Here is a 22495-nt window from a genome sequence, read left to right as displayed (position 1 = left end):
TGTCACCCCCCCAGTTGTCCTCGCCACCCCCCGCACTGTCACCCCCGAGGCAGTTTCTGTCACCCCGAGGGCACTGTCACCTCCATCTCAGTGTTCCCTATTGCCCCTGGCACTGTCACCCTCCCACTTGTGCCCACTACCCTCCGGCATTGTCACGCCTGTGGTTCTCCCTGTCCCCGTCAACATTGTCACCCTCATCCCAGCACTGCCCATCACCCTGGATCCTGTCACCCCCCATCTGTCCCCATCAGCCCCCAAACCATGACTCACGCTGTGACACTGTCACTCTCTGCCCCGTCCCACTCTGTGCTGTGTGTCACTGTCTGTCCCTCCAGTGCCTGTGCCACCCCCAGCTGTAGTGACACCGTCCCGGGTGAGGGGGTGACACTGCAGGTGCCACCACTGCAGATTTGCCTGAGGCTTTCAGCCCTCCCTTGGGAAACTGAGAATAACTGGGACACGTGCCCTGGGACGGGGTGACTCCCAGGGGACCCTGCTGTTTCCCTCAGTGGTGACACGTGAGCCACCAAGCCGTGTCACCGCTGCAACAGTCAGTGCTGGGGGGACACAAAACCCCACAGAAACCATCAGAGACTCCACACCGCTCTTTAATTTGAGGTTGGCTTTTCTCCAGCGTGGAGAGGGGACAGCGGGGCCTCAGGGCCCGTCCCTGTCCAGGCTGGGATTGTGCAGGATGTAGCGGCAGACCCCAGGCAGGCGCTGGTTGCCCAGCAGCTCCTGCAGCTGCTGCATGGGCCGGTTGCCCAGCGCCGTGTGCCCGAACGTGGGGAACCCGCGGGCCTGTGCCCGCTGCGCCGCCACCGTCAGTGCCACCTGCATGTGGCCACGCCGCCGCTGCTCAGGCAGGGTGTAGCTGTGGGTGCCCGTCCCGAAATGATCCGTCAGAACCCAGGCAACGGGCTCCCCGCTGCCATCCTGCAGGCACACTTGCGGGAAGCGCCCCAAAATCTCGGCCAGGTAGCGCCGGCTGCGGGCGTTCCCCCCGTAGGGCCATGTGTTGTTGAGCAGGTCCACGTGCGAGGGCTGCAGGGAGCCCACCCGCACCCCGGGGGCCGGCCTGGGGGAGGCGGGGGTCAATGGGGGGCTCAGGGGTGTCCTCATGTGGGGACGGGGGTGGGGGGCTCTCACCGGGGCTCCGGCATGGTGCTGGGGTCAGGGTGCCAGTAGGAATAGTACTCGACGATGTCCAGCTCCACGCCCTTCCTCCCCGCCAGGTCCTGGGACACCGTGGTCACCCCATCCTGTAGCCCTGGGGATGGGGATGTCAGGGGGTCCTGCTCCCCCTACACCCCACCATCCCTGTCCCCAGCCCCTCTATGTGACCCCAGTGTCCTCCTCAGTGTCCCCAGGGGCTACCTGCAACCCCAGTCTCTATTCCCAGCACCCAAATCCCTGCTTCCAGTGTGCCCAGTACCCCAATCCTGCTCCCAGCACCCCCAAGTCCAACCACAGTACTCCCCAGTGCCCCCAGCACCTCCAAGTCCAACTCCAGTGCCCCCCAAGACCCTGCTCCCAGGGTCCCCAGCAGTGCAATTCCCCGGTGCACCCCAGCACCCCCAAATCCAACAACGGTGCTCCCCGGCATCCCTAAATCCCACCCCAACACTTCCCACTGACATCACCCATCAAACCCCACCCCAGCACACCAAGCCATGCCTCCAGTGCTCCCCAGCACCCAAACACCTGCCCCCGGTGTCCCCCAGCATCCCCAATACCCTCCACCAGTGCCTCCCAGTTCCTCCCTGCCTCCAACAGCTCTCCCCGGTGTCCCACGTTCCCAGTGCTGCCCGGCACCCCTCACAGCATGCCCAGTGCCCCCCAGCACCCCGGTTTCCCCAGGCCACCGATGAGGGTGAAGGCGACATCCCAGCGCAGGCACCCGGGGGTCTCCAGCAGCGCCCGGTACGCCCCCAGGTCCCGGTAAAACGCTGCCTGTGTGTTCCAGTAGCCGTCGTTCACCGGCACCTGGGGGCACCCACGGGTGCTCTGAGCACACCTGCCACATGCCAGGGCACCGTGCCACCGCCTCCCTCTGCTGTGCCCCGTGTCCCCGCTGGCTACCTCTCCGCTGGGCCGGGCCAGCACAGCACCGAATTCGGGCCACTTGTCCACCAGCACCTCGAACTGGCCAGGGTTGCCCCGGTTGATGTTCAGTACTGCCCCAAAGACCTGGGGGAGAGGGGGGGTCAGCAGTGGGGGACAAGGAGGGGACAGATGGGGGTCAGGGATGGGGGCTAGATATGGGGGACATGGGGGCAGATGTGGGGTCAGAGCTAGGGGGAGGGGGGCAGGTGCAGGGGACAGGGTGACAAAAGGGTCCCTGGTGACACAGGGGGCCCCATCACCGGCAGGGCAAGGGGCAGGCTCTTCCTCAGGATCCCCTCCAGGCGCTGCAGCTGGGCTGGGTGCGTCAGGATCTGCATGGTCCTGCTGAGAGACCCTCGATAACAGGGGGACAGGACCACCAGGCGTGGCCCCTGTCCCTATCCCTTTCCCCATGGTCCCCAGCTCCTCCAGCACTCACCCTGCAACAATCCTGAGTCTGTGGGTCCCAGAGGGCCTTGCAGTGGGAGTCTGGAGACTGTGTGGCACTCGGTGACAATGGTTAACACCAGCTGTCACGGGCCAGTGAGTGCCCCCTGCCTTGAGGGGCAGTGGGCAGGGTCCATCCTGCTGGGCACTGGGCACTGGGCCAGCCCTGTGGCCACCTGGGGACGGGTGCTCAGCTGGGACACCCTGGGACACTGCCCCAGTGCCACCAGCACCCCACGGATCCTCGGTGTCACTGCCTGCCCCACGATCACAGAGCCATGCAGATCCTGAGGTGCCCAGCCCAGCTGCAGCTCCTGGAGGAGACCCTGTGGAAGAGCCTGCCCACCAGCCTGCCGGTGACAGGGACCCCTCTGACCCCTCTGTCCCCTCTGCCCTGTCCTGCTGGTGACAGAGTCTCCGGGGACCCCTTTGTCCCCTCACCCTTGCCCTGTCGGTGTTGCTGATCCCTCTGTCCCCTCTCCCCTGCTGGTGAGGGGACCCTGGGGACTCTGGGCACCCCTCTGTCCCCTCTCCCCTGCCCTGCCAGTGACAACGACCCTGTCCTTCAGGTCCTGGGGACTGTGATGATGGTGGCCAGGGGGAACCCAGCCTCCCACGAGGTGCTGGTGGACTCCTGGCCCCATTTCGGCATTGTCCTGACCCGCCTGCGCCCAGAGGTGCTGCCCCGGGTGTCCCTGTCCTGGCAGCAGCACCCCCACACCCTGGGGGGCTGGGAATCAGGGTGCCACTCTCAGCCCCATGTCCCTCCCAGGAGCACAGGGACCCCAGGGACTACTACATCAACCAGCTGGCTGTGTTTTACCGGGACAAGGGAGCCCTGCAGGCACTGCTGGGGGGCACTGAGGCGGTGACCCGGGCACGGGCCTTCCAGATTATGGGTAAGGATGGTACTGGGGGGGACACAGGGCTCCCCTACCCACTGTCTGGGTCCCCTGTCCAGCTGACAGAGGTTTCCAGGGATGCAGGATGGGCTGGACGAGGCCGTACAGGAGGTGGCCAGTGCCAGGGGGCTGAAGGTGGAGACGATCCAGCACCGGGCGTTGATTAGTCCCGAGCCCCCCCAGCCCCGCAGGCAGTGAGTGAGGGGCACTGGGGGACATGGGGCACTGGGGGACATGGGCACTGAGGGGCCAGTCACGTCCCTGGGTGGCACACGGAGACCTGTCACATTTCTTGGTAGCACAGGGGGGTCATAGTCACACCCCTTGGTGGCACAGGGGTCTCTGAGCATATCCCTGAGTGGCACAGGGTGGCACGAGCAGGATCACTGAGCACACCCCTGGGTGGCACAGGGGTTTCTGAGCACTTCCCGGAGTGGGATAGGGATCACTGGGTGACTTGAGTGGGTTCACTGGGCACACCCCTGGGTGGCACAGGGGTGTACCCAATCCCATCCCTAGGGAAAACAAGGGCCCCAGATTCCATCTCTGGGTGGCACCAGGGTTCCCAATCCCATCCCATCTGCCATCCCGGCTGGGAACAGGGCTCAGCATGCCCCCCTCCTCCACGCCCCGTTGCAGGATGCCCCCGGGCCTGCGCCTGGCGCCCGTGTCCCCATCCCACGTCCCGCTGCTCAACGCCACGTGGGCCCTGGGGGGCAATGCCCGCAGCCGGGCGTTCCTCCTGGGGCTGGTGAGGACGCTGCCCTCCGCCTGCCTGCTGGGCCCGCGCGGCCGCCCGGTGTGCTGGAGCCTGCTGGACGGGCAGGGCTGCCTGCGCCACGGCTACACGGTGCCCGCCTGGCGCGGCCACGGCCTCACCGGGGTCGTGCTGGCCGCCATAGGCCGGGAGCTGCACGCCCGCGGCTTCCCCGTCTACTGCGCCGTGCGGCCCCACAACACGGCCTCGCTGCGCGCCCTGCAAGCCATCGGCTTCCTGCCCCAGCCCGGGACCTTCTACATGATCCTGGGCATCCCAAAGTAGTGCCCGGGGAGGGCGTGCCAAGATGGAGGGTGCCTGTCCTCGGGGTGGGGTTACCTGGGCCCGGGGGGGGGGGGGTCTGGATCCCCACCCTGTGAGAGAGGGGAACACCCCGATTCCCACACTGAGCTCGGTTTGGAGTCGTTCCCTCTGGTCCCTACTGATGGCACAGGGGGAAACATTCCAAATTCCACGCGGAGCTCCGGGTTTGGAGCCGTTCCCTCCGGTCCCCACCGGGGTGTGGCGCGGGCGGGGCAGGGCGCTGGAGAAAGGCTTTTATTCGTTCATACAAGAATAGATCTTCTGCAATAAATACCCCAATAAATAAACATCTCCAATAAATAAACACTCATAGACGCACCGGGACAGCGGCCACGCCCCGGCCGCGCCCCATGGCCCCACCTCTGCATCCATGGGCAACCGTGGGGGGAGGCGGGGCTTTGGATAAAGAGGGCGTGGCCACTGCAGGAGGAGGCGGGGCTTGCTACACAGGCGAGTGGGCGGGGCTTATTGCCATCCGGGGCGGAGCCTATTGCTCCGGGGCGGGGCTTGCTGCTGGCTGGGGCGGGGCTTATTCCTACACTTCAGAGGGCGTTGGTCCTTTTTGGGATGGGCAGGGTTTGCACCCACTCCGGAGATTTTAGGAAGGGGGACAGGCACCCTGGAGGCTGGAGAGACCCTGGCGGGGCACTTGGAAGTCAGGACACCTGTCCCTTAAGACACAACGTGGCGGCAGAGGGGCTGTGGGGTGACTGTGGTAGCACTTTGGGGTCAGGAACTCCACCCCTTAAGGCACAGCCGGGTGATGATGAGGATGTGGAGTGGGTTTGGCAGCACTCTGGGGTCAGGAGACACAGTTTTGAAGAGACACTGGTGGCGGAGAGGGGACGTGGAGCGGCTTTGGTGGCACTTGGGGTCAGGAGACCCATCCCTTACAGCAGAGTGTGGTGACAGAGGGGATGTGGCATGGCTGTGGTGGGTGGCACGTGGGGTCAGGAGCCCCTCACTTAAGGCACGGTGATGGAAGTGGGATTGTGAGGTGGCTGTGGTGGCACTTGGGGGTCAGGAACCCTATTTCTCAAAGCACACTGGTGATGGAGAGGGGACGCAGGGTGGCTGTGGTGGCACTTGGGGTCAGGAGCCCGGTTCCTTAAGGCACAGTATGGTGATGATGGAGGGGTTGCAGGGTGGCTTGGGGTCAAGAGCCCCATCTTTCAAGGCACTGCCAGGTGATGATGAGGTTGTGGGGTGGTTTGGGGGTCAGGAGCCCCATTTCTCAAGGCACACTGGTGGTGGAAGAGGGGACCTGCATGGCTGCGGCGGCACTGTGGGCTCAGAACCCCCTCGCCTCCAGCCGCAGGGTGACCACAGCAGGCGGCACCTTCTTCTTGAGGCGGTTGAAGTCCTTGGCCGAGCGCCAGAGCCAGGTCTGCAGCTCCTTCAGCAGCCAGAAATCATCCATCTTCTTCAGGAAGTCATTGGGGGCCGCGGGCACGCCGGGGGGCGCGGGGGGCGCCGCGGGGCCGGCGGGCAGCGGGTACCCCAGCGAGGACATGACGCCGCCGATGCTGAGCACCAGCCCCTGGAGGCTGGCGCAGAAGTGGGCGAGGCGGTGGCGCAGCTCGGCCGTGCCCACCTGCCCGTCCAGCACGCGCAGGTAGCAGAGCAGGCGGCTGTAGGCCCGGTAGTTGGCGGCCAGGCGGGCGTTGTCCGTCAGGCCCCGCCACAGGTCCAGGTCCACCGTGGCGCTGGGCACCCGCTCGGCCCGCGCCAGCCGCGGAGGGTTGAAGTCGGGCTCATTGAAGGGGGGACCCAGGTAGTTCAGCTGGAAGGGAAGGGGGTGCCAGCGGTCAGGTCTTCACGTCCACCCTGTCCCCACACATCCCCCTCATCCCAGCTCTCCCTTCGTTTACCACGTCCCCCTTCCCACCGTGCCCCCGCTGTCCCCAGGCCGGACGTGCCCAGCACACCCCAGGCAGTGCCACCGTCACCGCTTGGCACCCAACGTGCCGGCACCGCCGAGGGCACGTCAGGGCAGGGACGGGGAACCTCCGGGTGAGTCGGCGACGCCGGCGGGGAGGGAGAGGCGGATGCCCGCGCCCATGACGGAATCATGGGCCGAGGGGAGGGTGCCCGGGAGCCGCCCTGCGCCCCGGGGGCGATGAGGCATTTCCGTGACCTCCGGCGTGGGAGCAGCTGGGCACGGGGTGGATATCCCGGGGGGTAGATGAGAACTCACGTAGGTGCCGGCGAGGGTGCGGAGCTGGTGCTCCAGGTAGCGGGTCAGGTCGTAGGTCTGCTGGATGGACTGGCCGGCGCCCAGCTCCTCGGAGCAGTTCAGCGCCGGCAGCGCCGGCAGGTTGCAAAGCGCGGCGCACAGGAAGGTGAAGATCCCCCAAGAGTCACCTGCGGGGGACACACGGCACCTCAGGGGGGGCTGACAGGGACACTCCAACTCTGTGCGTGCAGCGCTGAGCCTGCGGAGTATCCCTGTGTCACCCGTCTGAGCGCGGGGAAACTGAGGCACGGAGGTGAGGAGGGTGGGGGCCCTCTCACCTCAGCACCCCCCTTGGAGCAGCAGGGACCCCCCACCTCAGCGCGGTGACCCCCCGGCTCCCCTCGGAGCGCTCCCGCCCGCGGCTGCACCAACAATCCTTTATATGGTCTGGAGCAGCGCGCCCGCGGCATTCCCGCCGGGACACACGCCTGGGATATATTTGGGCACCGCCAAAGCCGCAGCGGGCCGGGCACCCAGCGGGGACCCCCGCCGAGGGGCCACCGGGGAAGCGGTGGGGGGTGGGACGCGGCTCCGAGGAGCGGCCGGGGCGCGGGGTGACCTTTGCGGAGGCACCGGAAAGCGCCGGCGGGGTCCCCGTCATCGGCCTGACGTCAGGGCGGCCCGGGACCGCGGCCCGCCGGCCGGCGGCTGTGCAAAGGTCACGGCCCGCGGCCAGGACACGCCGGCCAGCTGGCACCCCCGGCTCGCCACAGCCGGCCTTCCCGGCAGCGCCTCCCGGGAAAGACCGGCCGCTGGCACGGCTCGGCACCGCGGGGCTCCTGCTGCGGGCAGCCCCCCGTGCCCCCGCGCGTCACCGCTCCCCGTCACCGGCCGCCGGTGACGCACGAAGGTCCTGGGGGACACCCCGGCTCCGGCCACAACAGCCCCACCGCCGTGGGTGTCCTGCAAACTGCAAGGCTCGCTGTGGGGGATGCGAGTGCCCTGTGAGTGTGCAAGACACTGGTGACACCTGGGACACGGCCCGGGGGTGTGCAGGACACTGGTGACACCTGGGAAACGTCCAGGACACACCTGGGATACGCTTTGTGTGTGTGCATCGCACAGGCACCGTGCACGTGTGGCACCGTGCACGTGTGTGATGCACCACACGCATGAGACACCACAGAGGTGTGTCACCCACCACACGGGCGTGTGACACATGTGGCACGCACAGGACACGCCAGGCAAGCGTGCTACGTCCTGCGCACACAGACCACGAAGGGGGGGACACGCTGTTACCTGCCATCCACGCGTGACACGCCGTGCACACACCACAACGTGCTGTGACACCCCGTGTGACTCCACATGCCCCCCTGCCCCCCGTGCTGGTGCGTGGCAGCCACGGCTGGCCCCGGCTCACCCGGTGCCCCGCGGTGGGCACGTGCCGCCGCTTGCCCGCGTTCCGGTGCGTCCCAGCGTGTGGAGCGGGTGGCCGGCCTTGCGTGCGTGCGAGCGTGGGCCGGGGGGGGCTGGCGGGGGGGCTGCGGTGACTCACACCACACACACCCCCCTTCCCGGTGTTTGCTTTGGCCGGACCCTCGCCCGCCGCCGGCTCCGGTTTCCAGGCGGGATTTACACCCGCCCCGGCCTGACCAGGGCCAAACCAAACACAGCCAGGGAGCAGGATGGGGGGGGGTGGGGATGGCAGGGATGTGGGATTGGGATGAAGCCACGGTGGCTCCCGGGCAGGTGTCCGGGGCATGAGGGTGAGGATGAGGATGATGGAGGTGAGTGTCTGAAGGACAGGAATGGTGGGATGCACAGAATGGATGGCACTAGGTAGTGGTGACCATGACGCAGTGACGACAGTGACCCTGGCACAGCACTGACAGTAACCATGACACACATGAGACGGCAGTGACAGTGACACTGGCACAGTAATGATAGTGGCCATGACACAGCAGTTACAGTAACACTGGCACAGTAATGATGGTGGCCATGACACAGCAGTGACAGTGACTGTGGCACAGCAGTGATGGTGGCCATGACACAGCAGTGACAGTGACTGTGGCACAGCAGTGATGGTGGCCATGACACAGCAGTGACAGTGACTGTGGCACAGCAGTGATGATGACAGTGGCACAGCAGTGACGGTGGCCATGGCACAGCAGTGACGGTGACCACAGCAGAAGGGTGATAATGGCCCAGCCATAGCGGGTGTCCCCACTGTCCCTTGCCCACCCCTGTCCCAGTGGCTGGCGCCGGGCACCCACTGGCACAGACATTGGAGGAGGGAGGATCCAGCCGGCACAGCTGGATCCTGGTGACGTCGGAGAGGAAGAGCCCGAGGGTTTCAAAACCGGCCCTGGAGAACGGCCAGGATGCTCCCAGCCCACGTAAGCAGCTCATGGCGTGCCTGTCCGGGGTCACCCGCTGGGCCCTGGGGACACCCGAGGAGCTGGGGTGATGGGGGGCCATGGGAGCGGGCACCCTCTGGCTCTGCCAGCAGCACCCTGGGACACCCACACTGGACACACTGGTGGTGCCCCTCGCACACGTGGCAACAGGGACATGGCTCACCCCCTTTTGAGGTGACACCCGGGACCCCTGGCCTGCCACCCGGCCGGCGGCACAGGCAGCAGTGCTGGCCAGACCTCCCGGCCAGTGGCCGAGGCGGGAATTCGGCCACGGAGCCGGTGAGCTGTTCCCTGGGCATGCTGTGGGCAGAGCCACTGAGGGCCAAGCGACCGCAGCCCTCCCAGAGACGCTTTCCCGAAACTGGTGGCGGGGGTGGCAGCCGGGAAGGGGAGACCCCCTGGCCCTGGAGCCCCTGGCAGTGGATGGAGCTGAGCCGGCCCCCGACGCCGCGGCGGGAGCTGCCCTATCTGATGGGCCGGCGTCCAGCGGCGAGCAGAGCCCCATCCCACCCCGCAGCCCCATTCCTGGGGCCAGCACGGGAGGTCTCGCTGTGGCCAGGCATGACTGTGGTACTGAGGACAAAGCAGCCCTGTCCCCACTGCCTCAGCCACTGTCCCGGCCACCAACTGGCACCACTTAACCCTCCACGGGGCATTTCTCAGCCCAATGTGGCCGGCAGCTCCGAGGGGCTTGGAGTGGGTGACACTCAAGGGCTCATGGACAGACGCCTCTGTGTCCCCACACTGCTGGCATTTAACCCCACTGTGTCTGGGGAGGTGACACCATGGCATAGCAGCAGCCCTGTGCAGCCAGCACGGTGGGGGCACGAGGATGCTCATGTTCCACACCCGGATATCATGGACACAGCATTCCCTGAGCTCCAACAGGAAGAATATGTGTGCCCTTGCTCCCCAACAGCGCCCACAGCCACCACAGTGGGGCCCCCATCCCATCCATCCCATTCTACTGCATCCCATCCACCCCATCCTATCCCATCTCATCCCATCCACCCCACGGCGAAGCCACCGTGCCAGGAGAGGGTGGGGGTGTGGGGGGCACGTGGCCTTGCGTCCCCCCAGTCCCGGCTGTGCCTGCGCTCGCGGCGCTGAGTGTTTACATCCTGTCTCCTCCGTGTGTTTATAAATGCGGCCGCGCACGGGAGACTCCAGCGAGGCCGTAATTAGCTGGGCCTGGATTTCCCATCCGGCTCCAGCTCCAGCCAGCGGCACAATGGAAACACCCCCGCCGGCGAGGGGGGCGCAGGCCCCTAATCCCAACCAGACCCCGCTGCCCCGCACGCACGCCCCGCACCCAGGAGCCACGAGAGGCACCTCGATCCCTTCCCGCCACTCCTGGCGCAGGTCACGGAGCCACGCAGCCCAACAGCTCCCTCAGCACCATTCCAGGGGTTCACCGGCACAGAGCCAGGCTGGCCGCTCTCCAGCAGGGCAGGGGACCCCCGGTGCCAGCCCGTGTGGCACCACAGAGCCGTGGGTGACACACCCTGGCACCTCCAGCCCCACTGCCACCACTGGCATCGCCCGCCACGGGGACGCTGCCTGGCTGGGTCAGTGTGGGACCGGCAGATCTGGAGGGCACAGCCGTGCCCTGATGTCCCCACAGCACCCTGGTGAAGCCCGGGACGCCTCTGTCACCCACAGGCCACGTGCCACACGCAGCCACAACACTGCTGGGCCAGCTGCTTCCCAGATATCCCGGATACCCCATCCAGAAGTGCCTCCCCATGAATGCCTGCCGGGACGCTGGGACGGTGGCACAGAGACACGAGCGCTGCCTCCTCGGGGAGGGGGCGGGGGGGGGATGATTTATGGGGCTCGGTGCCACTTAGCAGGGCATAAATCTCCCCCCAGCGCGGCCCTGTAAGCAGAGCCCTCCGCATTTCCCCGCGGAGCCTGCGCCTAATGCAGCCCAGATGTGCGGCCGCCACCGTGCCCTCGCGCCGCCTGCTAAATAGGCACGGGGACACCGCGGATGCCGAGAGCCCCCGAGCCCCGCCAGGGACACCACCTGGGCAGCCCACGGGTGGGGATGTCCCAAAACGGGGAGCGGGGTTGTGGCGGCCGAGCTGCAGCCCTGCGGCCCCTCCTCGGCGTCCCCTTCCCCGCCCGTCCCCGCAGGCCTCGGCACCGGCTGTGCCACCGGTTCGGCCACGTCTGCCGGGCTCGGCGGGAGCGGGAAGGGGGAGAGGAAGGGGCGAGGGAGGGCGATGGAGCCGCTGGGGATCCCGGCCTCGCTTTTCCGGTTCCCCGGCGCTCGCCCCGCTTTGCCCGTCCTGCGTCACCGCCGGCACCGCGGGAGCTGGAGCCGAACCCGGCGCCGGCCTCGTGCTGCCCCGGCCCCGGTCCCGCCGCCCGGGACCCCGGGGAGCCTGGCGGAGCCCCCACTTTGACCTTTTAAGGGTGTTTTCCAGCATTTTCCCCGATCCCCGTGTGCCGCCAGGCCGGCCCGGCCCCCCAACAGCCCCGGGGGTGCCGGTGGCCGCTGGGGCCGGGGGAACAAAACCGTCCCCTCCCCAGCACCCCAAAATCCCGCTGCTGTGTCCCGCAGGAATCTCGCCTGATCTAGCGGCGGCGTTCGGTGTCAAGCGCCGAAATCCAGCCCTGGGCAGGATAACTAACTTTTCCTGCCCCCCATAAATCCCACCGACTTTCCTTTTCCTCCCCTCTGTCAGTCCCGGGGTTTAATTCTCCGTGCTCAGCGGCGGTTCCCTCCCCGGTAATCACAAACATGCATGGAAAAGAGGGAACGAGAGAAAGAGGGGAAAAAAAAAAAAAAAAAAAAAGAACAACAACCCAACCTAGAGAGGGGAAAGTCTTAAATCAATCCCAAAGCCAGACAGACGTTTTAATCACATCAAATTAAAATCAGCAGTCGGTTTGGAAAGGGGGAAAAAACTCCCGGCAGATGCAGGCAGGGGAGTTGGGGCAGCCCCCCGCCCCACGCCCAGCGCCGCTGGCTTACCTGAGAGCTCCCCGGTTACATTTAGCATAGTCGGGGTGCAGGGGGATTTTGGGGGGGCTCGGCTCTTGCTCGGCGCCCCGAGCCCGCCCGCTCGCCTCAGCCCTGGCTCGCTGCTTCGCTCGCGCTCAGGGTTGGGTGGTGGTTTTTTCTTTTTGGGTTGGTTTCTGGCTTTTTTTTTTTTTTCCCTCGGTCTCTATTTGTTTTGGTTTGGGCTCGCTCGGGTGTTAGGTGGAAAAAAAAAAAAAAAAAGAAAAGAAAAAAACCGGGGCGGGTTGGGTGGGTTTTTGGGGTGTGGAGGGTTCGCACCGCGCTCCGGCTGCCTCGCTCGCCGCCGTTCCCCCCTTCCACCTCCCTTGATTTGCTCTTTTGATTGGGGTCCAGGAATGCAGGAATAAAAAAAATAAAAAAATAAAAAAAAAACAAAAAGAAGAAAAAAAAAAACTGGAGCTCGCATCCACCCTCTCCAAGCTGCTGCCTCCCTTCTTTCCTCTTTTTTTTTCCCAATTCAAGTGTTAAGCAGAACCAGGTTGCTTTCAAGAATGTATTTGATGCAATTGTACACAAGAGCGGGCTCCATTCATTCCCTCCCTCTCCCCCCCGCCCCGGCTTTATCCCCCCTTTCCCCATCCCCATCCCCGGGGTCCCGGCACCGGGCAGAGGTGGGGAGGCTGGAGCTGAGCCCCGGTGCTGCGGAAGGCGGAGGGGAAGGAAGGGAAGAGGGGGCTCCCCCGGGGTGCCGCTGGCGGGGTAGGAAGGGGGGGACCCCCCGCTTTCTCCCTCGCTGCGCCCCCCGTGCGCTTCTGGCTCCCGCCCGGCTTTTGTTAAAGTGGCAGCGGCGGGGCCGGTGCGGGGCCGGTGCGGGGCCGGTGCCGCTCGGCGGGGGGGGTCTCCTACCTGCTCTCAGCTCCATGCGGGACGGGCGCGGGGCCGGGGCGCTGGGTGCGTGCTCTGGGATCCCCGGGCGGGCAGGCAGCGGTCCCGCACACCGGCCCGGGACTGCGGCTCCCATTTGCCGCTCCGAGCCCTCTCGCCTCTCCTCCTCCCCGCGCACAGAGCCGAGAGCCCGGTCCCGGGGGGGGGGACGGGGGGGACGGGACGGAGGGGGGGGTCCGGGGAGGGGAGGACGGGGGGGGACGGTGCGAGGTGCGGCCGAGCGGCTCCTCTGGCGGGGCCGGGCCCGGGGGGGGGGGGGGGGCGTGGGGGGCGTGGGGTGCCAGCCTGCCCCCCCTTCCTTCCCCCCCCGGGGCAGCGGGGAGGAGCGGCGGAGGGATGGGGCCGGCCGGTGCGGGAGGGTGGCGGCGGGGCGGGGAGGGTGGGGGGTCCTCGGCTCTTCGCTGGCACGGCCAGCCCCCTCCCCTCCGGCCGAGAGAGGGGGTCCGGGGGCCGCGGACCCCCCCCGGTTTGGGGACCCGCAGCGCAGCGGGCGCTGCCCCGCCGGGACGGCGGCAGGTGAGCGGCGGAGCGGGGGGAGCGCGGCGGGGTCCCGGCGGCACGACCGGAGCCCCTCGGATCGGCGGCGGCGGCGGCTCAGCCCCGGGGGGACCCTCAGCCCCGAGGGAGGGCTTCGCTTCTCCCGGCGCCCCTCGTCCACGCGGGGACGGGGAGGGACCCCCCCCAGCCCCTTTCCTCCGGGTGCCAGAGCCGCTTTCTTCCCGATTTTCCTCCCCCGTTAGTACGAGCCCCGTCCCGGCGCCCGCGGGGCCCTTGGCAATGACCGCGGCGTTCCCCGCAGCCCACCCGGCGCGAGTGGGGTGGATTGGGGGGCGTGGGGAGACCCCCAGGGCCAAGCGGAGCCACCGCCGGAGGAGAGGGGGGCGACCCGACAGCCAGAGCCCCTCGTCCCTTCCCCTCGTGGCCCTCATCCATGAGTGGGTGCTGCCGCGGGGGCTCTCTCGGCGGGGAGGGGAACGTCCTGGCTCCCCCCAAAAAAAGCTTTGTTTAAAACAAAGGCGCTGGGAGCGCCGGGAAGGGCCGGGAGGTAACAGGCGGATTCGCTTCCACTCCAGACCCCGGCCCTGGCCAGGTCCGAGCCCTCCCGGCTGCGATCGCATCCTCCCGGCTTTCTCCGGGACACGGGGGGCCTGCTCGGAGCACAGCGGGACCCTCTTTCCCCAAATCCAGCGGGACACTGGGTGCTGAAGTCATTAGCAGCAGTTTGGCGACCCCCCATAGGGATAAACCACACGCGGGCTCGGTGCTGGCTGATTTATGGCTTGGGAAGTGCGGATTTGGTGTCGAATCCATGAGGAAGCGCCCAACAGACGTGTCAGGGGTGGCGAGGGGGGCTCTGGGTCCCGTCCCCCGGGTGAATGGGGGATACTCCACAGCCCTGAGGATCCGGAGGTGTCGGACCGAGCTGCCCAAGCGATGCACGGATGGACGGAGCCCCGGCCCGGCTCCCCGGCAGAGTGTCTGGGGGGATCGGCTCGGCGTGGGGCCGGCCCCCTCTCCCCCCCAGCTGCGGGACAGGGTATCTGGTTTCCCCCCCGAGCCAGCAGATCCCGCCAGCAGCGCTGGAGCAGTTGGGAAAAGCCGCCGGCCCGTCCCCGGGGGTCTCCAGCTTGCCGAGGCGGCAGGGCTGCCCCTCGCTGCCTTCTCCCCTCCCCAAAACCCAGCGCTGCGGTCGGGTCTGGGGAGTTTTCCAGCTGCCACGGCTCCCGCTGGGCCAACACCTGAGACAGGAGAGGAGGAGGAGGGAAACGTGGCCCGGCGGACGCGGCTCCCGGCTTTCCCAAGCCCCTCTCCCCGTGCCAGCCAGCGGTGCCAGGACGGAGCCCCAGCCCCAGGACGAAGCGGGCACAGGGCACAGGCAGGTCAAGCCGTTGGGAAGCCTCATCCCCGCATCCTGTTCTTCCTCCTCCTCCTCGCCCGGTGCCCGCAGCGGCTCCGCGTGGGTGAGGCCGTGCCCGCCCTGCCCTCGGGGCCACGTCACCGGGCAGCTGAGCTCACCTCCGTCCCACCCCGCGGCCGCGGGTCCCCCGGCCGGCGCCAGGGCCAGCCCGGCCTCCCACTGCTGACCTTTGCGGCCGACAGCCGGGGGAGGGAGAGACGGGGGGCGAGCAGACCCAGAAATCCCGGCTTTAGCCCCAAACCGCCCGCGAGGCGCGGGCTGGGAGGCTCCGGCAGCGCCCGGCTCCTTGGGGACACCCCTGGGGCGCAGGCAGGGGCACGGAGCAGCCATCCGGCTCGGCGTGTCCCCTCCTGCCGGGCTGGCAGCAGGAGCCCAGCTGTGGCCGTCTGTCTCCCCGCGCCGCTGCCTGGGCGAGGGCGCCGTGCCATGTGCCGGGAAGGAAGCCGGAGGAGCGGGAAGGACGCTGGGAGACCGCCCTGAGCCCGCCGGGTGCGAGGGAACACCCCTGTCATCTTCCCTGCCATCCCTGGGCGAAGCTCCCCAGCCTCAAGGGGAGTCCTGGGAGAGGTGGCGCGGGTGCAGCTGAGCCTGGGGGTGCCGGAGCCCCCCGAGGGCTGCCAGGCTCCAGCTCCCGGCCCGTATCCAGCCCATTCCCTGGTCGGCGCTGGTGGGAAGAGGGAGGGGTGGCCTGGCCCTGGCCGCCGCTGAGGTGTGTGTGTCACGACCGCAGCCAGCTGCGTCCTCTCCGCAGCCCCATAAAACGCCGAGCCCCGAGGCCAGAGCCCCTCCTGGGGACGCCGGCTCCAGAGGAGCCCGGCTGCTCTGCCAGAGCTGGAACGGACGCTCGCACACAATCCCATCCTCCTCCTCCTCCTGGGAGGAAGGGAAGTAGCCAGTGCTCACCCCAGGGGTGGAGGAGCCAGATCCGTCTGGAGCCCAAGCCCAGGCCAAAGCAGGCCTGGGAGTCCCTGGAGCGCCGTGCTGGCGATCCCAGCGCAGCCCCGTACACGTGGCTCGGGCCGTGGAGCCCCCACAAAGGTCAGGAGTTTGTGTACCTGGAGAGGATGCACTGCTGAGGGGCGCCAGGTCCGAAATCCCAGATAAAAGGCACTGAGCACACCAGACAGGGAAAGGAGGAGGAGAGGCTGTCACCATGTCCTGGAGGATGGCAGCCATGGAAAAAGGGCTCTGCACCCCCCTTCCCACGTCCCTCTGCTCAGGTGCCAGCCCTGCTCCGCAGCGGGGCCCCTCGGCTCGGGCTCCACGGCCACCGAGCCCGGGAGGAGGGACTTGGGAAGCGGCTGCTCCAGCGGCAGGCGGGAGCCGGCTGGAGGACCCTGCTGTGAGCACGACTCGAGTTCCTCACAGCCACATCCCCCCAGCTCCCTCGAGGCCACAACTCCAGAGCCTGTTGCTCCAGGCTGGCTGCGAGCACAGGATGCTGGCTGAGCCCGTGTCACATCCCTGGAAGTGCTCATGGCCACACTGGAGCAACTGGGCCAGTGGGAAATGTCCCTGCCCATGACAGGGGGGTGGGACTGGGTGGGCTTTAAGGTCTCTTCCAACCCAAACCATTCTGGGATTCTAAGGACAACCCACGGATACACCCAGGCAGCCCAGAATTTACAGTGTACCCCAGCTGGAGAATCCTAGGACACCCCCAAGAATCCATCCTTGGAAGTGCTTGGAGCAACCTGGTCTAGTGAAAGGCGTCTCTGCCTATGGCAGAGGATGGAACTGGATGAGCTGTAAAGTCCCTTCCAACCCCAACCATTCCATGATTCTATGGGATGCACAGCCAGCAGCACCTCCAGCGTGGAGAGAAACCGTCGTGCATTGACTTGCAGCATCTGACTTCCCCTGTGCCCCTGGGAGATAGGGAACCCCAAAACACAAGGATCTCGGGAAGCACCGGAGCAGCTCCAGCCCTTCCTGGGGAGCACCGTGCCCCGGGAATGCGGGAAGGGGTGAAGGGACTGGAAAGAGCAGGCAATGCTGCGGAAGGGCAGCCCCGCCCGGGACGCTGCCGGGAGTGAAGCGAGGGTCAGAGTCCTGGGAAGCACAAGCAGGGAACGGCCCCGGGAGAGCCCCGGGATGGGTCGGAAGGGCCCGGGAAGGTCCCGGTGCGGGGCTGAACGCCGGGAGCCGCGCTGAGGGGCACGTCGAAGCCCCATTGGCTAAACCGCACGTCACTCCGAGCGCTGCCCAATAGCGTGACGCGGGAGGCGGGTCTTACCGGCGGGGCAGTCCCGAGAGCCGCGGGGCCGGGGCCCCGCCCCTCCCGCCGGTCACGTGAGGCCACGCGCAGTGCCGTCACGCGCCCCCTCAGCGCGGACCAATCGGCTGGCGGCGGGGGCGGGACGGAGCGGCGCTCCCGGCCAATGGGGAGGCGGCCTGGGAGGGCGGGCGCGGGAAGCCGGGAAGGCACCGGCGGGGCGCGGCGGGGAAGAGGCCGGGACCACCGGGAAGGGACGGGGCAGGAGGGCTGCGGGACACCACTGCGGGGCCGCTGGGGACAGGCGGCACCGGTGGGGCGGGGAGGGAACAACAACGGCGACGGGGGGGGGGGGGGCGGCGAGGCTCGACCAGAACCAAGTGGAGGGCGCGGCTTAACCCGCGGGCTCCGTGAGGGGCGTGGTCTGCGGGAAGGGGCGTGGCCTCTCTGAGGGGGCGGGGGCCGGGGGCGGCGGGCGCGAAGCCCCCACGTGCCCGCCCGCTGCCGGTGCCGGTGCCATGAAATGTGTCATCGCCGGCGGCAACGTCAAAGGTGAGCGAGGCCTGGGGGCTCGGGGGGTGCGGCACGCCCGGGGGGCCCTGCCTCACCCCCACACCCTCTCCTTCCCAGTCCTCGGCCGAGCTGTGCACTCGCTGTCCCGCATCGGCGACGAGCTCTACCTGGAGCCCACCGAGAACGGGGTACGCAGCGTCGGGGGAGCTGGGTAGGAGCTGGGGGGCACTTGTGCCCCCCTCCATCCCTGCAGGCCGTGCCAACACTGTGGCTGTGTCCCCAGCTGTCCCTCCGTGCCGTCAACTCCTCCCGCTCCGCCTTCGCCTCCTTCCTCTTCGCGCCCCTCTTCTTCCAACTGTACGAGCCGGGCAGCGCCGGGCCCGACACGGAGCTCTTCCGATGCAAAGTCCACATGAAGGTGCAGTGTCTGGGCCCCCTCAGAGCTCCCCGTTCTTCCAGGGGGACCCAGGCAGGTGACAGTCCCCATATCCATCCCCTGCCCACAGTCCTTCCTGGGTGTCTTCCGCTCACTGCCCACACTGGAGAAGTCGGTGGGGAAATGCCTCATCCTGCTGAAGCCCCGTGCCAGCCGCCTGGTCCTGCAGCTCCACTGCAAGTACGGTGAGTGCTGGCGGGGACATGGCCCAGGGGTGGCACGCTGGCACCGCATCCTGCCCCGCTGAGCTGCTGTCCCCCCTGCCAGGTGTCACCAAGACACACAACCTGGCCTTCCAGGAGTGCGAGCGGCTCCAGGCTGTGTTCGACACCCAGCGCTGCGCCAGCTGCCTCTGCGCCCCGGCACGGTGAGGGGGGACACCACAGGGGTGGCACTGCCGTGTGCAGGGCGGGATGAGGGTGGATGGAAGGAGGGACCCCTGCTGTCCATGCAGGATTTGGGGTGTTTGGGGTGCTCAGCCCCCTTCCTGTGCCCCTCAGGGTGCTGGCAGAGGCCGTGGTCCACTTTCCCCCGACGCTGGCTGAGGTGACACTGGGGACTGGCCCCGGTGGCAAAATCAGCCTGCGGAACTATGTGGAGGATGAGGCAGGTGAGTCCTGCAGGGTTAAGGGGCCCCTTCCCCACCTTGGGGTGCCCTTCAGCCCCCCACCCACCCCATTTTCCCCTGCAGAGCCGAGCAAGACGATGGTGACGGAGCTGTGGCTGGCTGAGGACGAGTTCCAGTCGGTGACCGTGGCCCCGGGCTCCCACATCACTTTCTGCCTCAGGGAATTCCGAGTGAGTCCCCACCCAAGCTCCACAGCCCTGTGTCACTACCCCCCCCCTTTGTCCCCCTCACCCTCCCCTTTGTCCCCAGTCGCTGCTGAGCTTTGCCGAGGCCTCCAACCTGCCCCTCACCATCCACTTTGATGAGCCTGGCAGGTAGGAGCGGTCACCACGTCCTCACCCCATGCCAGCCCTGTCCCTGGCACCCCCTCAGCCCCTCTGTGTCCCCAGGCCGGTGGTCTTCACCCTGGATGACACTGTGCTAGAGGTTCACCTGGTGCTGGCCACCCTCTCCGACCTGAAAAGCAACTCCCAGTCCCCTTCGACCAACGGGTAAGTCCCAGATGAGCCCTCCAGCTGCCATCAGCAGGGCCCAGAGTGAACATTCCCGATCCTGCTCTGTCCCCCTCAGCGTGTCCCACCTGCCCATCCCGTCAGACGACTTCGCTGACGACCTGGAGTCCTACATGGCTGCCATGGAAACCAGCGAGGGGGGCTCAGGGGGGCCCCCCAGCCCCAGCTTGCCCCTGTGCACCCCCCGGCCAGCCGAGAGTGACCCCGAGGAGGAGGAGGAGGAGGAAGGAGCTGTGCCAGGGACCCCCCCGCACAAGAAGGTTTGGGATGGGTGTACCTGGGGGCAGGGGGTGGGCACGGCTTCCTCCTGACCCCCCTGTTTCTCCCCACAGTTTCGCTCCCTGTTTTTTGGCTCGGTGATGACACTGGGAAGGCCCAGCCCGGCCACCACCCAGGAGGTGCTGGCAGAGGACAGCGATGGAGAATGCTGAGCCCCGAGTCACTGCCACCCCCAGCACCCATCCAACCACCAGCACAGGCACCCCCCAGTGACCCATTACAAGTTTATTCCTCAAAAAGTCCTCCTGCCCCCCCCTCCGCTGCCACCCCAGGGCTGGGCTCTGGGCTCCGGGCTCCCCCCTCGCCCCGGCACTCCCTGCCCTGGGCCTGGATTTGCTTTGGTGGAGCGTGGCGGGGGGGGGGCAGGATCCTACAAATAAAAAAACGAGTCGAAAGAAAAGCGACCTGATGCGGGGGCAGGGGGGCGTGGGCAGCACAGAGGCAGCTCCCAGCTCATTTCTTGGCTTTGGCAGAGTTCCGGGGAGGGGTGACGGGGCGCCCGGCGGGGTTCAGCCCGCTGAACTGCCCGTATTTGCCCTTGTTCTTGTCGGCCGGCTTCAAAATCTGGGGGGGAGGGGCAGGAAGGGGGAAAGAAATCAGTGAGCTGCCACCCCAGCTCCCTGCTGCCATGGAGGGCAGAACTCCCTGTAGCCCTCCCAGCAGGAATTGGGGGTGTTCCCCCTGCCTGGGCTCACCTGGAAGGAGCACATGAGCGTCTCGTCCACGCTCATCATGGCGCCGGCGTTGTCGAACTCGCCGCAGTAGTTGGGGGCCGAGAAGAGGGTGACGAGCTGGCGCTTGGCAAAGAACTCGTAGCCGTCCTCCACCACCTGGAGGGGGCACGGAGTTGGCAAATATCCACTCCCCCCCTCCTCCCCCCGCCATGGCCAGTATCCACCTTGCCTGGCCAATTCCCAGTCCCCCAGGCCAAATATCCAACGCCCTCTGCCAGGGTGAACCTCCCTTCCCTGAGGCCACATCTCGGGACAAACACCCACTGCCGCAGGGCAAATATCCACCTCCAGAGTGATTATCCAGCCTCTGGGAGGAACAGGCACATCCAGGGGTGACTATTCATCCCCCCCGGAGCAAATACCCAAATCCCGGGGTGAACACCCAAATGCTGACGTAAATCCCCAAATCCCAGAGCAAACACCCCCAGAATTCCAACCCACACACTCCTGGAGCACCCACCACCCTTAACAGGGAAACAGTTGGGGTGGAACCACATGACACTCACTGGAGACCCAACCCCCCCCCCCCAGGTGTCCCCGGTATTTGGGGGGTCCCGGTGGTACCTGGTGCGCCCGGCAGATGAGGTCCAGGTCGTGCTTGTGCAGGAATTTGGCCACCACCTCGGCCCCGAAGGTGAAGGAGACCCCACGGTCGTTCTCCCCCCAGCCCTGCACGTCCTTGTCGGGGTCGGACCAGAGCAGGTCACAGAGCAGCCCCTGATCCGGGACATCCGTGGGCCGCATGATCCGCCGGATCTGCTCCATCGACTGCAGGTCTGGGGACAGCCCTGCGGGAAAGTGGCACCCCCAGAGCTCAGCACGGAGATCCCACTCCTCCTCCAGCCCTCCCGAATCCCTGGGAAGGGCCATTCCCACCTCCGTGGCAGCAGAAGATCTTCTCATCCACAATGGCGGCGATGGGCAAACAATTGAAGCAGTCGGTGAAGGTCTTCCAGAGCTTGATGTTGTATCGTCGCTTGCCTGCAGGGCACAAAGGGGACTTGGGGGTGTCCTTGGGGACAGCGTGGGGGTGTGGGGGTGGGCAGGAGGACACAGAAGGGCAGAGGACACAGGGGAACATATGGCAGGGAGGGAAGGAGCTCACCAGTGGGGTCAGGGTGGGACAGCACTGGGACAACACCGGGAGCCCAGGGATGGCAGCGGGGTTTTAGGGGGCACAGCCCGGGCACTCACACTCGTCATAGAAGCCATAGATGCGGTTGATGCTGGCACACTCATGGTTGCCCCGCAGCAGGAAGAAGTTCTCGGGGTACTTGATCTTGTAGGCGAGCAGCAGGCAGATGGTCTCCAGCGACTGCTTGCCCCGGTCCACGTAGTCCCCCAAAAACAGGTAATTGCTCTCAGGGGGGAAGCCCCCGTACTCGAAGAGCCTCAGCAGGTCGTAGTACTGCCCGTGGATGTCGCCTGCGGGGAGGACACAGGCTATGAGTGGCACCCCGCAGCCCCCCACGCCACCCCAGCGCTGCCCGGCAGCTCTCCGGGCCTCACCGCAGATCTTGAGGGGTGCCTCCAGCTCCAGCAGGATGGGCTGGCTCAGGAAGATCTCCCGGGATTTGAGGCACAGCCCGCGGATCTCGTTCTCCGTCAGCTGCACGTTCTTCCCCGGCCGCGACCCTTGGACTGGTCCCAGCACAAAGAACAGGATCAGGGACCCCAAAGTGCTGCGGGACCCCAGCAGCGCCCCAGAAACCGCTGCTCTACCTGCCCCAGCCCCCCTCCCCATATCCTCCACGCCCTCCAGGCTCAGCTCCAGCCCCCAGACCCTTCGGGGCACCCCAAGACCCTCCAGTCCCCCCCCTCCGCGGGGTACACACCCTTTGGGGATCCCCCAAGTCCTCCAGCCCCCTCCCGCGGGGCACAGACCCCTTCGGGATCCCCCCCATATCCTCCACGTCCTCCGGACTCATCTCCAGCTCCCCAGATCCCATGGGGATCCCCCCCAAAACACTTCCCAGCCCTGACCCCCCCAAACCACCGCGGCCTAACCCGCCCCCGCCAGGCCCAGGCCGGGGACCCCCCCGCGGGGTAGGGGCACGGCCCGGGCCGGCCCCGGGGGATTCCCCGAGCGGAGGAGGGGTATCCCGGGGCGCGGGGGGCCGGCGGAGGCCGCTCACCCTCCAGGAGGCGGCTGATGATGGAGTCGAGGTTGAGCTTCTCGGTGTCCGCCATGGCCGCCCGCGCGCCGCCCCGCCCC

At 67.1% G+C, this 22495-nt stretch overlaps 5 protein-coding genes across 7 annotated transcripts; 2 read left to right on the top strand and 3 right to left on the bottom strand.

Moving 5' to 3' along the window:
• Positions 1-590: 590 nt before the first annotated feature.
• LOC138112109 (glycine N-acyltransferase-like protein 3) lies at positions 591-2637 on the bottom strand. 2 transcript variants are annotated; one of them, XM_069018793.1, is made up of 6 exons: positions 2546-2637; positions 2367-2451; positions 2083-2190; positions 1866-1986; positions 1150-1270; positions 591-1078 (listed from the first exon to the last, which is right to left on the bottom strand). In XM_069018793.1, exons 2-6 carry the CDS (start codon positions 2442-2444, stop codon positions 658-660), a joined length of 849 nt encoding a protein of 282 aa, XP_068874894.1. In that variant the 5' UTR covers positions 2445-2451; positions 2546-2637; the 3' UTR covers positions 591-657. The 2 variants fall into 2 exon arrangements, with proteins under 2 accessions (XP_068874894.1, XP_068874892.1); XM_069018791.1 differs by having other exon boundaries at positions 2367-2448.
• A 90-nt stretch (positions 2638-2727) lies between these two features.
• LOC138112106 (glycine N-acyltransferase-like protein 3) lies at positions 2728-4566 on the top strand. Its single transcript, XM_069018788.1, has 5 exons — positions 2728-2909; positions 3123-3230; positions 3326-3452; positions 3532-3649; positions 4095-4566. The coding sequence occupies exons 1-5, from the start codon at positions 2832-2834 to the stop codon at positions 4495-4497; spliced, it is 834 nt and encodes a 277-aa protein (XP_068874889.1). The 5' UTR covers positions 2728-2831; the 3' UTR covers positions 4498-4566.
• Positions 4567-5827: 1261 nt separating this feature from the next.
• On the bottom strand, positions 5828-13037 carry CLCF1 (cardiotrophin like cytokine factor 1). Of its 2 annotated transcripts, none has more exons than XM_069018789.1 (3): positions 13007-13037; positions 6734-6900; positions 5828-6319 (listed from the first exon to the last, which is right to left on the bottom strand). In XM_069018789.1, exons 1-3 carry the CDS (start codon positions 13020-13022, stop codon positions 5828-5830), a joined length of 675 nt encoding a protein of 224 aa, XP_068874890.1. In that variant the 5' UTR covers positions 13023-13037. The 2 variants fall into 2 exon arrangements, with proteins under 2 accessions (XP_068874890.1, XP_068874891.1); XM_069018790.1 differs by lacking the exon at positions 13007-13037 and adding an exon at positions 12113-12196.
• Positions 13038-17565: 4528 nt separating this feature from the next.
• On the top strand, positions 17566-19698 carry RAD9A (RAD9 checkpoint clamp component A). Its single transcript, XM_069016320.1, has 11 exons — positions 17566-17730; positions 17809-17879; positions 17975-18109; positions 18198-18312; positions 18395-18494; positions 18628-18737; positions 18819-18925; positions 19005-19069; positions 19145-19246; positions 19326-19527; positions 19600-19698. The coding sequence occupies exons 1-11, from the start codon at positions 17697-17699 to the stop codon at positions 19696-19698; spliced, it is 1140 nt and encodes a 379-aa protein (XP_068872421.1). The 5' UTR covers positions 17566-17696.
• Positions 19699-19756: 58 nt separating this feature from the next.
• Positions 19757-22495, bottom strand: PPP1CA (protein phosphatase 1 catalytic subunit alpha). The gene is made up of 7 exons (XM_069016321.1): positions 22416-22495; positions 21790-21921; positions 21475-21705; positions 21157-21261; positions 20845-21068; positions 20242-20376; positions 19757-20110 (listed from the first exon to the last, which is right to left on the bottom strand). The coding sequence occupies exons 1-7, from the start codon at positions 22468-22470 to the stop codon at positions 20000-20002; spliced, it is 993 nt and encodes a 330-aa protein (XP_068872422.1). The 5' UTR covers positions 22471-22495; the 3' UTR covers positions 19757-19999.

This window comes from Aphelocoma coerulescens, chromosome 5, assembly GCF_041296385.1.
Source record: "Aphelocoma coerulescens isolate FSJ_1873_10779 chromosome 5, UR_Acoe_1.0, whole genome shotgun sequence".
Classification (NCBI taxonomy): Eukaryota; Metazoa; Chordata; class Aves; order Passeriformes; family Corvidae; genus Aphelocoma; species Aphelocoma coerulescens.
This window is presented reverse-complemented; position numbering and strand designations above follow the sequence as displayed.

What these genes read in the sequence shown, in the direction of transcription:
- LOC138112109 (XM_069018793.1), bottom strand. Translation starts at nt 2,444, where the DNA reads ATGCAGATCCTGACGCACCCAGCCCAGCTGCAGCGCCTGGAGGGGATC. An exon ending in TGGCCCGGCCCAGCGGAGAG is followed by an intron (nt 1,987 to 2,082) that starts GTAGCCAGCGGG and finishes GGGTGCCCCCAG; the next exon opens with GTGCCGGTGAACGACGGCTA. An exon ending in AGCACCATGCCGGAGCCCCG is followed by an intron (nt 1,079 to 1,149) that starts GTGAGAGCCCCC and finishes CGCCTCCCCCAG; the next exon opens with GCCGGCCCCCGGGGTGCGGG.
- LOC138112106 (XM_069018788.1), top strand. Translation starts at nt 2,832, where the DNA reads ATGCAGATCCTGAGGTGCCCAGCCCAGCTGCAGCTCCTGGAGGAGACC. An exon ending in GCCTGCCCACCAGCCTGCCG is followed by an intron (nt 2,910 to 3,122) that starts GTGACAGGGACC and finishes CCTGTCCTTCAG; the next exon opens with GTCCTGGGGACTGTGATGAT. An exon ending in CCCCCCCAGCCCCGCAGGCA is followed by an intron (nt 3,650 to 4,094) that starts GTGAGTGAGGGG and finishes GCCCCGTTGCAG; the next exon opens with GATGCCCCCGGGCCTGCGCC.
- CLCF1 (XM_069018790.1), bottom strand. Translation starts at nt 12,140, where the DNA reads ATGCTAAATGTAACCGGGGAGCTCTCAG. An exon ending in TGTAACCGGGGAGCTCTCAG is followed by an intron (nt 6,901 to 12,112) that starts GTAAGCCAGCGG and finishes TGTCCCCCGCAG; the next exon opens with GTGACTCTTGGGGGATCTTC. An exon ending in GCACCCTCGCCGGCACCTAC is followed by an intron (nt 6,320 to 6,733) that starts GTGAGTTCTCAT and finishes CTTCCCTTCCAG; the next exon opens with CTGAACTACCTGGGTCCCCC.
- RAD9A (XM_069016320.1), top strand. Translation starts at nt 17,697, where the DNA reads ATGAAATGTGTCATCGCCGGCGGCAACGTCAAAG. An exon ending in TGGAGCCCACCGAGAACGGG is followed by an intron (nt 17,880 to 17,974) that starts GTACGCAGCGTC and finishes CTGTGTCCCCAG; the next exon opens with CTGTCCCTCCGTGCCGTCAA. An exon ending in GGACCCCCCCGCACAAGAAG is followed by an intron (nt 19,528 to 19,599) that starts GTTTGGGATGGG and finishes TTCTCCCCACAG; the next exon opens with TTTCGCTCCCTGTTTTTTGG.
- PPP1CA (XM_069016321.1), bottom strand. Translation starts at nt 22,470, where the DNA reads ATGGCGGACACCGAGAAGCTCAACCTCGACTCCATCATCAGCCGCCTC. An exon ending in GGCACCCCTCAAGATCTGCG is followed by an intron (nt 21,706 to 21,789) that starts GTGAGGCCCGGA and finishes TCCTCCCCGCAG; the next exon opens with GCGACATCCACGGGCAGTAC. An exon ending in GATCTTCTGCTGCCACGGAG is followed by an intron (nt 21,069 to 21,156) that starts GTGGGAATGGCC and finishes ACTTTCCCGCAG; the next exon opens with GGCTGTCCCCAGACCTGCAG.